The sequence below is a fragment of the Varroa jacobsoni genome, unplaced genomic scaffold, assembly GCF_002532875.2.
Source record: "Varroa jacobsoni isolate VJ856 unplaced genomic scaffold, vjacob_1.0 scaffold_1355, whole genome shotgun sequence".
NCBI lineage: Eukaryota > Metazoa > Arthropoda > Arachnida > Mesostigmata > Varroidae > Varroa > Varroa jacobsoni.
Genome location: NW_019214257.1, coordinates 169,576 through 182,746, shown reverse-complemented (window position 1 = coordinate 182,746; position 13,171 = coordinate 169,576). Strand labels below are relative to the sequence as shown.

At 38.1% G+C, this 13,171-nt stretch overlaps 1 protein-coding gene across 1 annotated transcript; it reads right to left on the bottom strand.

Moving 5' to 3' along the window:
• Positions 1–3,375: 3,375 nt before the first annotated feature.
• Positions 3,376–12,727, bottom strand: LOC111269110 (uncharacterized). Its single transcript, XM_022848480.1, has 6 exons — positions 12,673–12,727; positions 10,948–11,165; positions 10,496–10,657; positions 9,218–9,342; positions 7,964–8,072; positions 3,376–3,805 (listed from the first exon to the last, which is right to left on the bottom strand). Exons 1-6 carry the CDS (start codon positions 12,704–12,706, stop codon positions 3,647–3,649), a joined length of 807 nt encoding a protein of 268 aa, XP_022704215.1. The 5' UTR covers positions 12,707–12,727; the 3' UTR covers positions 3,376–3,646.
• Positions 12,728–13,171: the final 444 nt, after the last annotated feature.

Genomic DNA, 13,171 nt, shown 5'->3' with positions numbered 1-13,171 from the left:
CGAGAAAAACTAGAGCATCGATTCAACTCGATGGTGAGCAAAACGGCAAGACGGTAAACTGTGGTTGAATATATATATATATATATATATTTTTTTTTTTTTTTTTGGGGCAGTTTTTCTGCGCTTAGTACTTGGAGCATCCTTCCAATGAGATAATAAGGCACCGATATTTGATCCTAATGCAAAAATAAAAAGAGCTCTATGCAAAGAAACGAAGCGTCTTTGCGAAAATGAACCTAAGCGTGAAAAGCTGCGTCGATTGACGTGTACTTGTAAAAAAAATCTGCCCTTTCATCTGTTGTGCATTTCAGTAGTCAGTTGATTAAAAACAAGCTGCAATGAATGACATGTTGGAGCATGTCGATCATCTTTGCCACTTTTGCGGTTTCAAGCCGAAATTCATAATCGTATATTCTCGTTGGAGACCTAAGAGTATTTGCACAACACGAACCCAAAATAAGGATTCAGTTATGGAGATGAATGTGGTCTTGGCGCGATTCCGAGAAACGCCTGGTCATTTTTTAAGCCATGTTAGCGGGCAAATGTTCGGAATAAGAAGTAATAAGCATAACGCATGACCCATGAAAAAAGAGCAATACATATTTTCCATATATTCACGTTTGAGAGGAATACAGCTGGCTTGCTTAAAGTTTAGGAAATGGCGGCACTGTAATAAGGTGCTGCCAGTTACTACTAATTTATAATTAATAGACAACTGAAACGTGATGTAAGTGTAAGAACAAGTTTCACTCAACCAACAAACTTACTTCTTTAATTAAAGCATATTTTTACCCACAATTATGTATTTTACGGAGCACGACCTGAAAAGTTCCTTTTAAAACGGTTGTCGACTCCTTCCTGTAAGGGGCACACGGACTGGAAAAAAAAAAAAGGAGGTCTCAGAAAAAAGATGGGTCGCTTTTGTCGCGTATCATGGCTATTGTACTTGTGCTGTAAGTGTGGGTATGTACAGTTGTAGGTATTTGTATAGATTAATTGTCATAATTAGGCCGAATATTAGATATGGAAAAACACAAAATTCCATAGCCTGTATGTTTAGTGTCGTTTTTTGCTGTGGTAAATGGTCTCATTGAGTTGATATCAATGCGCGAAGTAACTGGTCGTGTTGTTGATGTTGCACTCTACCTAGAAGTACTAGTTAAAGTACTAGAAATAGCTATACCTCTAAATGCATTTGTGTTTCCATTAATTATCTCCGATTAGATAAAAACGTGTGTATATGAAAGTACATTAATAAAACAAGGTTTCAGTTCATTAGGAAACAAAATTCAAAAGGAGATGATTTTTAATTGACAAGTTACATTAGTTTTGGCTCCCGTCACATGCATTTACGACTAAGTGTACTTTGTTGCAAACTCGATTTTGTTCAGAAACACAAATCGGAGCAATTTCGATTCTGAAGTTTTTTTGTTCTGTTGCTTTCTCAAAAAGTTCTTTTACCAGAACCTATGCAGACAAGGCAAGTTACTGCGATAGTTAACAGTCTGCAGTCGTCTGCTACGGTACTACGTAAATCATTGGAGCTCGATAACATGCAGAAAAATCAGGAGACTTTCAAAAGTGGCCTCGAAATTCATTTGTTGTATATTATTGTGCTCATCACTCGTATAATCATTAAACACCTATAGCCCCAGCTTAAGAAGCAGCGTTTCACATTGATCTGCTGCGCCACAGGGGCGATCATCAATGATCTACATCGAATTAAAACGGGAAATGGCGTATAACTCCGGACTAATTGGACATTTCCATATTGCTCTTAGTTGATATTATCTTAGTGAAGTAAATACGAGGCCAATTCACTTGAAATGTCATCGACAGAACAAATGGTCTAACGGGTTGCTGGTATTCATAGTCAAATTCTAGCATTGTCTCTAATAAACCATGTACGTACCTCATATTTTATTGATCGAATTTTTTTAAATAAAAAATGTATATAGTTTCCGAATTTTTTTTTTTTTTTGGTTATTTCTGTTACTCTCTGTATACACAAGTTGAAAGTCCCCGCTTCCTTAAGCTTCACTTGTAACCAAGTCAGATTTTTATTAAATAGTATTTCTGCCGAAGAGATGGCAAGCGCCTACCGTATTGATTGGCCTACTTTTTTAGATGCACCTTACCTTTATTGGAGTCGTGAATAACCCGTTTAGTCATTCTATCTTACGACAGAGCGGCATCGTCTGGATGTACGATGTTTCTTTCTAATAGCATACAAAGATCGCCCCTTTTCGTTTGTGAGTCAAACTCGTTGCCTGCTCGATTTACTGAACTTTCGAAGTGCCTACAACATCTTTCCGCTAAGTATTTCTGTGACATTGCCCTTTTGTATGCGAACGTTCTCGCGTATCGCGGAGTATGTTATGTATTTTAGCTTACTTTTCAATCGCTGATCAGCAGTCATTGTACGTTACAGTTTACTTCCAGGATTAAGTGGTCATCGCTTTCATCCGTCGTTCATTGAACATACGTTGGCATCTGGATACTAACGATCCTATGAAGGTAACTTCGGAAGTATCGTGACCTTTTGGAAAATGGAAAATCTTGCAGTATCTCCTGTGTCCACCTAGTTAATATCGCTGAGATGGTGTCTCGACAAGTCGACTATTATTCAGTTTTATAGACCGCGACGCTCTGTGCTCGCACTTGCCTTTCTATCGATTTTACCATAGCTTCTTGCGTGTTCGTAGATTTATGCCGATAATATGGAGCACAGTGTCGTCGATACGTTTACGATATACGTCGATACGAAATCGATTACGATTAAAAATATATTTGTCAGCAAATTGCATCACTCACCGTTGCTCCACTTGGTCCACTTGATCAATAACGGACTGCCTTATTTTTAAACCCGGTTTTCGAGAGATCATTTTGCCATCACTTTTCCAATTGGTAGCAACAAAACAATCCTCCTAGCGTACGTTGTTCTGCTTGCTTACTACAGACGTCAGGCTATCCGATTAGAGTTTTCTGAAGCTATAAAGTGAGTGCATTGTACGTAAACAGAGTATAATACATGCACTACGTTGACTCACTAGTCATTGGCGAAAGCGACTTTGAATTCAATTTGATATATTTCATGGCCGCGCAGAAATGGGGAAGCATCTTAGCGCCAGTCTGAGCGAGGCAACTGACATTCAACTGCTTATATAAGGCGAAACTTCAAGCTCGAGACCCACTGATTCAAGCTTCGAAGACGAAACCTTAAAGTTGAATGAATCCAAGGTCTTTCTGTTGTTGCGTGTTCTTCTGTTTCACATTTAGCGCGATAATTTTAAAGCGTATACTCTAGAATTAGATAAATACTCTATCGGGTTACATCATTTTATTGAATAATATTGTAATATCATGTTCGTTCGTTTTATACCGTGCAATTATAAGCAGACAAGTAAAGCGTTTTTCTTTCCTCTGGTTTTTTTTTTCTCAAGAAGAACTTTCTTATTGCGGCGTATACAATGCTTTCGCATGGTTACTCATTCAATATTGTATCGATTTTTCTTTTATTTAATAAAGATTTATTTAATGGTATTATGTCTAAGTGATTCAGATCGAAAGGGGTAAGAAACTCATAATGTTATTAATTCAGTTAAATTGAAAAAAATGTCTATACTTTTATGAAATACGTGAAATTTCATTGTACCACTTCTTGGGTTAGACAACGTGTAGTTGTAGAACGTTTTCGATAGATGATTGTACGAGATATACCCTCGACCGTAAGCGCTACCAGAGACACTCCAAGTCCGATCGCAAGCAATACCAAACTGCCAAGTATGTCATCCGAAGATAATGGCTGAAATCCAAACATACAGGTTACTATTTGATAGCAAGATCTATCTTGATAATGCACACACGCAAGGACTCATTAATCAGGTACTATCATTCTGAGGGTAACGGTGCGCTGCTTCTTCTATAATCCAATATACATACATATATATATATGTTTTTCTAAGTTTCATTAGAATCACGCCGACACAACCTTCGACTCTTTTGATGGCCTGCGCAATTTATAGTATCGACGGTATTAACAGCGTCCAAGCTCCGCTAAAGATCATTGTATAGGTGTATAGCTTTAGCTAGTATACTATTTTTCGAGGCTCCGATTCTTAAGGGATGATGGGCATTAATATTTGTTTTACACAGCTGAACAACCTTACAAATTCTTACTGAAAAAACACTCGGCAGGTATCCCTTACACAAATGTAATATATGTGAAAAGCTACCTCGATTAAAGAAGGCCGAATAACTGGTTGTGATAAGTCAGTCAGGTCCGATTGTTGCTATCCTAACTAAAGTTGAAATCATTTAAAAACGTCCTGTTAATACCAAAGGCCTTAGAGTATTCGCACGAAGCTTCTATCTCTTCATCTGGCCCTATTAATACATCACTGCGAAAACAATAAACCTAAGTTCAATTTCAAAGGGCAATAACGTAATGTACTCATAAATACGTTCTAAGGTCACACTGCAGTTTTTTTTTTTGCCGATTCTATGATGTTACTGTCCATAAGAATACGACAACTGGAAATTTTTTACAAAAATAAGTTGACGATGCAGCTACAGCCGTTGGGAAGCATTTTGATTAGAACAAAAAATTTAAAAAGTGCGCGCAGAACCCAGGTGTACTGAGTGGCCCATTAATGACAAAGTTTTCTACGGAACTGTTCCGTATTTAGAACACAGGCTATCACCACATAAGCCCAGCAGGACTATCTAGTCTTATCGTAATATTCTGAGAAATAAATTTCTTAGTGTTGGCACTTTTAAAGCTGTGACCCCTAACATCAGGAAAAAAGTTGTCACGTATGGCCTCAAGATATGCTTTAGATACACTGGCGTAGTTTTTATTATCTTGTAACTTTATACTAGCGAATATCTCTGGAGCGGGCTTGAGCCGTTTTACATGAATAGCATTGCCAAAGGCACTCGTTAATTCAATACATTAGATAAAAGAGAAGACTAATTTGTAGATCACGCTGAATTCATATAAAATATAGACAACAGAGCATTTCCTCGCGCCACCAGACCGGTTAATATAGTTTAGAAATTTTTTTTTTCGAATCGCACTAGATAACGCTTGGGATGCAGCAGATTAATTATACGAAAATAGAAGTTATGCATGATTTAAGGATTGCCGTAACTTTCGCCGTAACAAAGTTATCTCTATAATATAGCTCAACTAGACATCGGTACGGTGTTGAATTAGCAGATAATTTGCAACAAGGTTGCAATAAGAACTGATTGCAATAAAGGCATTAACCAGTATGCGATTCAACGCTATTTCTAAAAAATAATTAATTTTAACGTAGAGACACAAACAATTTCGGCGGGAAACAACATACGGCCTCGTATCGTACCTCAGACAGATGGGCAAACAAGTGGAAGAACCTAGACATATCGTCATTCTATCCTAAAATTTGGCTGGGATTTTTTCACGCACTCTTAAAGCTTTCCTACATGTGGAGATTCCAGCCTGAAATTTGTGCGGAAGTTTTCGTGTACCGACAGATTACGGACTTATTGTAACGGTACAGTTGGCAATGGAGATCATCTCCAAGTAGATTAGTCTTTCACACGAGACCTAATTGTTCGGAGTTTTTACGCCCGATACTGCAATTAAACATTGCTCCATGTGGCTAGTTGCCGTATGAAAGGACAAAGTGTCTCTGCCCGATTTAAAACCAGAGCATGCCCTTAACAGCAGGCTTGACAATGTAAGATATAGATTGAAGGTCGTAAATTTTCAATTAAAAAATGAAAGGCCTTCTGCGAGAGTATACAACGCATAGCCGAGAGCTTTGGTGGAAGTCAGTCCATCTCAAAGCTCATGGGCGTTAGCCCTCAGATTTGGTAAATGTAGAAATACAATACTTGCCCACCTTAAACAAATTAGCAAGGGAAAGCAATCAGACAAATGGACATAGAGATGCTTGTTTTCCTCTGCTCACAATTTCAAAACCTGTTTGGTGATCTAGTGCACGCCTTATTCACTACAGTTTTATGAATCTTAGCTTACCCGGTACAACTGAAGTATACAGTCAACTATCGACTATTAGTAAACATTGATAAGCAGTCGACATTAGTAAACAGAAGTAAACTAATAACATTTAGTATCGCACCATAAAAATAACGATCACGAAAATGCAGGAGATACAGTAAAGGCTCCTTGCCATCGACCATACAAATATTGCTCCCGTAATTATTATGCATTTCAAAATCTCGGTAGCCTCTTAATAGGTAAGTTATTTAAATCTCAACATGATGCCGATATTGCCTCTTATGGCTTTATCTCTCGTATCCCGAGGTTACCATCCAAATAACAGAAAGCCATAGATAATGACAGTATTTCAATAGAAAGTAGAAAAAACAAAAACGGCTAATTCATGGCAGAAAAACCGCGAACTCATGTTGTGAAACGTTCAAGGATGCACGAAGAGAGAGTCGCACGCTACAGGCCTAGCTAACATTAAGCCGATAGAAGCCAGCCCAACGTCGCTGGTAGACCCCATTGGACGAAGGATCGCATAAAAGTAATATAATGGCAAACCTTGTCAGTAGGCTGTAAGCTGTTACTCGCCTAGCACTTAAAATCATTTTCCTACTACAGAAGCTCACGAGACAAATATATTACGCTGCTGATCATTGAACACACAGTTTCAGGTAGAGGTATTTTCACGGGCAAGGTGTAGGCGAACCGATAATTCAGTATGCAACCTTGAAAACGAATTCAACAATAGCTGATAGTATGTAACTTGTATGTATGCATTGTATTCATGTTGTGCCTGATTCGTACTAAGATATTACCCTAACTATGTTTTCTGTCAAAAAACTTGTCAAAGCAGAAGCCTCATTGCGGGCAATATGAAAAGACGAAAGCATTATGACTATAGTTGATTATGTATTTTGCCCCTTTTACTTGCAGAAGTTAGGTAAGGTGTAAGTAAATGTACAAGAGGAATATATGGTGGATTAAGTTACTTTGAACAGCACATTTTCAATATCACTGTTTGGACAGGTAAATTTTCTCACTAACAAACATGAGGCGTAAAAGCGTATCTCCTATTACTGATAAGCAAATTTGTGTGTAAGAAAAAAAGGGGTTGCAGTGTGTGTATTAAATCGCTCGTTCTCGAGCTGACAAGCGTAGGTGACACAAAATTCTGAATTAAACCCAATGATTTTAATCATAAACAGCCCGGGCTGACGCTTGCTTACTCTTGTTCCAGAGAGGAACATCCATAGAAAGGTTGCCTGCACAGTGTGCAGCTGTCTATAGATTATAATGAAAAGCTAGTTTTTTGCACAATTCACGTTCCGTCCTAAAAATATATATCGACACTAGCGCCAAATGACTCTATACCTACTTGTAGGTTTAGAGTCGTTTGGTTATTAGATTTAGGTTGAAGACATTGCAATAGCTTTAGGATTATAGCGTCTTCTTGGTTTAGAACGGCTTGTTAGAATAACAGCAAGAAGGGTGAATGATTAAGATACGGAACAAAACAACGACTGACGCCGACGATGCGCGGGCCCATACCTTCAACAGGTGCTCAACACTGTCCAATAAGCGTTTCTCTTACGGAGCTGACGCATATGAAGCGTCGTGTATTAGTGAACTGTATTATTTTATGCTCAGCTTGCATATGCACCTGGCAAAGATTTAGGTAATTTGTACACACACAGTGTACAGGCACAGTCTTCTAATGAAGTGTGTGCGGTACAAAGGATTAGGCCAGCCTGCTCAAAGTAAATAACGAGCTGGTTGGTAGCTGGGCACGAAACCGCACGTTAACGATCATTGAACAGTGGATGGTATTTTATATTAAAAAAAAATGTACACTTTCCTCAGAATAGACCGTCTATGCCTACTACTAGTTGTAGCTAGAAAAATATTTTCACCCTATATACTTCACCTACAACTCGACGAGTTAACGGAAAAACTGTTTCTTACCTTGGGTTCATCTTTGTTGCTGAACGTGAAAGCCATACATTTGTAATAGTTATGTACTGTCCAGAGTAATTTCTGTCGATATAGGTTCGATTCTCGGCAAATATGTATTCTGAAATTAGAATATAAACGTTCTTTTGTTATCATCGTTACCTTGTATTATAGACAATGATCAAACATTATTAGTCGATTGAAACGTTGCCAATTAGGTTGGCTGACGAGATCTCTAGGTATTCGAATGACTAGGTAAGGACCCGATAAGTCTTACACGTCTTGCTACAATATTTATGAAGGCAACCTGTTATTGGTATAGCCTAGGTAATATTGGAGTCTCTTTTTTATTAGTGGATTTTCTTAAGACTCCAATAAATATTTATTAACTATTCTGTATAAAGTTAGAAAAATATAAATATATATATATAAAGATCCGACTATAGGTGTACTTTAGCTGTGTGATGGAGACGCCGGACGTCAAACTTCAATCGTAGAGGGTCGTAAAAATATGGGTTCCTTTGAAAACGTGTAACCAAAGTCGCAGTGTAACATTGCCATGTAAACCGTCACTATTTTTAAGACGATTAAAAGTTCTGCAGTTCGTGCTGTATGCTCCTTTGTGTAGTCATAACTGTGCATGGATGTTTTGAAGTATTACACGCGTTCCTTTTCTCTGGGCACATTTGTCTATAAGGTTACCAACATAATTTTATTCATCATATTATTATCATCATCTATAAAACATAATAATTTAATTTAGATCCCAAAAATAGGTATGTCTGGTACTAAACAACAGCTTCTTTGACATGGCGTGCACGACGAAAATTCTACTGGCTTTTAGAAGAATTTTACCCAGAAACGGCTTAGTACGTTCAAATGCCAAATTTTTGGCCTAAAAAATGAACTTGGCTAGACTCGTGAATAAAACGAGCACTCTCTCACTTTTGAAGGGAGATAATTGCTTGATAAGTTCGCACCCTTGGCTTCCGCTTTTCTACTGTACAAATTTTCTAGGCTAGCTTTTTCACGGTGGCAAAAACCGCTGTCGGCAACCCCTTTTTCTTGTTTGATATACCGGTTCTTGTTAGTCTAAATTCAGGTCACAACCTTGTGCTTCAAGGAAATAGGTAACAACAGTATCGTAGAATAGGAAAAAAAGCAATACAGTATCAGCAAATGAAAAAGGAATAATAAATATCAAATAATAAACAATGATCTCTTCAAAACAAATTATTACTTCATGTAATTAAGTGATATGCTCACCCCTTATTTATGTTTCTTGTCAGTTCCGAAGGCAAACTGCGTGACAAGAAAATGTCTCCGCTGAGAAGTCCAAACCCCTTTGTGGTCACCATCGTTTTGGGGCAGTAACCGAAGACCTTTAAGCTCTGCGTTGAAACTTCTACTTAGTTATACGAATAGCAATAAACAATTTCCGTATTGTACGTTTTTTAGAACTAAGTATTAGGAGATTGTATCGATCACCGCCGTTTTTTTGCTCGTATTTAGTGATTAGTTCTGCTGCAACAAAATGCGCAAGGGCTTCATAAACGTCTCCAGGATTAGGACAATGTTTTTTGCTACTTTTCTGCTATAAGCTGAATTTCTCGTTTGCGAAATTTCTACGAACAGGAGAAACTGAATTTCCTAGCGATTTAAAATGACCAATTGTCGTTGGTGCACGAGACTATTGTTCAGATACGCCAATCCTCGTTGGTGACGCTTGAAAACAAATAAGTTTTGCTCGTCGGGCTCACTTAAACATGGTCATGCAGATTTTCCTGCATAAGCAGGTAGTGATGATTGAAATCGGATTTACGTTGCAATAATTGCGCTTGACATTTACATGAAAAACCATGTGACACTGGCATTCAGGCATGTGTAATGTCTAACGTCACATGTAAAATGAGCTCAGTTTTCTAAAATTAATGTGACCTCTAGCATTTAGTACGCTACATAATTAACGTCGCTAGTTGACTTTTTTTTTTTTTTTTTTTTAGCTATTCAAAGGAAGTTTTCAAGCTAGTCTAGCTGATAATTAACAACAAACCTTTCGTTCGATAAATAGTGTCCAGTGACGCCCGTCAATTTGCGTAATATCAGAAAGTAACTGAGCATCGAAATTGCTCCGGTTTGTATTTCTGAACAAAATCGAGTTTAGTCGTAAATGCGTGTGACGGGAGCCAAAACTAATGTAACTTGTCAATTAAAAATCATCTCCTTTTAACTTTGGTGAATGAACTAAAACCTTGTGTTATTAATACGCTCTCTATCTAATCTAATCGGAGATAACTAATGAAAACACAAATGCATTTAGAGCTATAGCCATTTCTAGTACCTTAACTAGTACTTCTAGGTAGGGCGCAACATCAACAACACGACCGCTTACTTCGCGCATTGATATCAACTATTAGAGTGACAAAAAAATGTTGCTGGACATGTCGCTGACGCGTTTTTCCACAACTGCTATTTTGTCCAACTGTTGAAATCAAACCCTACACCTGCCGCATGCTACCTGCATTTAGCTCTACATAGCCATACCTGTAGCATGAAGGAGATACCCATATGTTCGCTACCGACGAGAACCCCTTGTTTCTCCGAGACCTTTTTTATAAGTGAGAATAGTTCCGGTCCATATCGAAAAGTACCTCTCACAGGAACTAAACGGGTCGACAGCCGTCTCAGAAGGTCGGTACTTGCTTTCTGAAATAAATTCAACGTTTAGCCAAAAATAATTATGAATCCTTTATGCTTGAAAACGAATAATAGTATTCTCAGTATAATGTCAAGGACACACAAGTTAGACGTAACGGATAGGCCGACAAGGTATCCAACAGGATTCGCATTTCTTATATAAAAGTTCTTGAGATAAGCGTAGCACAACTATAGCGGTCTTAGACGTCTTGGAAGTAGCGGCCAACAACTATTCAAGTGGAACGACGACGGTTAGGACAATTTGAATAGAATAAAAAGAAGGACAACTTTAAACGTACCGTGAAAAGCGCTGATAGAGTGGAGTCTGCTTCAGCATAGATCTGCATCTTTCTGAAGCGTAGTATATCTGAATAGTCATTGATGAAATCTTCGTTCTTTTTAATTGCCATCGACGAGGTGAGCTCCGAGTTGAGGAATGTCATGAAGGTAACCGATATACTTAAAAGAAAACTTAACTGACACAGTCTGAACCAATCGCGCTGATGTTTTGATTCACCTGAAAGTGTACCAACTAATTAGTGAACGCCTTTAGTAACTACTACCACTTACTAGCTTACCCTCAACTTTTTCCTATTAGATCCAGACGGCCAGAGAATCAGTTCCGGACGTTAATAAACAGAGATTTGAAGGTTACACTGAACTGCAATGTATTATATTGTGAGTTTTACGCCCGGTATTGCCATTAGGCGTTCCACCGGACGGTTGACTCCCAGCACGAAACGAAGTCCGTCCACGTCCGGATTCGAACCTATATTACAACATATCCCAAAGATTAGCTGGCTACCTTAGAAAATTATACCGACAATGTGTTTTCATAAAAATTGTTATAATATTTCTAGATCAATTTCAAGTGTAGATCTTATGATGAACATGCAGCCCCATCAGGTCAATCTATAATCTCACAGAACTCCCAACTGCTAGTCAAACGCCAACGAGTCCGAACATGTTTTACTAACCAGGGTAACTGTTCTTGAGGTAGTACGGGTTGCCACTTCGGCCATCTCGGCAACTCGTCGTCTTTACAACATTTCAAACATTTTTTTTTTTATCTATGTCAGTATTCACTGTCTAAACACCTAGGTGACCATGCCTTTAATTACCACACGCTATCAAAACACGTCGTACAACTTTTTTCTCCCACGTAAAAAGGCTTTAACCGAAAAGTTCAACGGCTCATTAGATTTGATATTTGAACGCGAGCGATTAGCACATACAGGCGCCCATTCGGCCCTAAAATTAAAGCTAAGAAAGATATTTTTGACTACGTTAGCGTGAATACAAGTAAATAGATGCATAGTTTACAAGTACATTCCACCTTATCCGTTTAGAAAGAGATTGAACAATGAAGCAGAAGTATTATCATCTTTCCAAAGCACCATCGTAGAAATCTATAGTAACTCGTTGTTGCATTTGCTCCGTATGGAGCCCAATAGCTTTACGGCATGACAGTAGATCGAGAGAATCTTGATGGACTGCACTGAAAGAATACCAGGTATATTGGAGGAGAGCTATTACCAACATCCAATCCGAGCGTTCATAGATTATTGAACACCTTGATTATGCAGAGACTTAAGATCCAACATACTGGAGTGTAAATTTATATGAGAATTAGAACAAAGTAGTCTAACGATGTAAACTTTTTTCCATATTATCATCTCTTATCTACACGCTTGTCTTTGTAGTCTTAGTGGGTAGCAAACATTTTTCACTAACTTAAGACATCAGCATTACGGGGCAGTCTAGCAAAATGTTCCGTTGTCTACCATTGATAGCGTCGAATTCTTGATCTGTAACTGTCTCTGACTGCTTTAGATTTCTAATAAATTGAATAGATTGATTATTACATAGTAGGGAGGTATTTTTATACCATTCCTGGCGTACTATTTTTACTTACCAGGACGATTCACGACTAATCTTAGTTACATGTTCAAGCACCAAAAATAGGTGCAGTAAAAGGCATTCACCTGTATAGTGATTCACCTGACCCTTATTCGTTATCCTACCTTGAGGGAATATACGGGAAAATATTTCCCACATGAAGCTGAAGTAAGATGTGGCCGGTTCTTGATTCCGTGAACTGAGGTACCTGGAAATTTGCAGAATGAGTACTATAAAATCCGTTGAACATAAGCTGAAGTTTTAGCTTTAACAAATATTTTTGGCCTGGTAAGTGGGCTACAATTCCAAGAACTACAAGAGAGCAGTATTTTCCTATTGAGACGATACAGAATCAAGCGTCGTATTGTCCTCAATGAAGTCGAGGTGCTCTCTGAAACTTTCCACTGATCAAGGACTTATAATCGTCTACTATGGGGCTCATCTATGCAAGTACGGCTTTGAAAATAGTTTTTTTCTGGTTATCGAGCCTTCATTAGGTCGTTGAATATCGCATGGTTTCCGTCTCAGTCAAAATGGTTAAGAATGGAAGCGGGCATCAGAGAATTTCTGCCATTGTAGATCATCTCATAATCTCTCATTATGTTGTTAAGTGAAATGTTCATC

Coding starts and splice junctions, on each gene's coding strand:
- LOC111269110 (XM_022848480.1), bottom strand. CDS start 12,706: ATGTGGGAAATATTTTCCCGTATATTCCCTCAAG. Junction 10,658..10,947: donor CTCTATCAGCGCTTTTCACG/GTACGTTTAAAG, acceptor AATTTATTTCAG/AAAGCAAGTACCGACCTTCT. Junction 3,806..7,963: donor GCAACAAAGATGAACCCAAG/GTAAGAAACAGT, acceptor TTTGGATTTCAG/CCATTATCTTCGGATGACAT.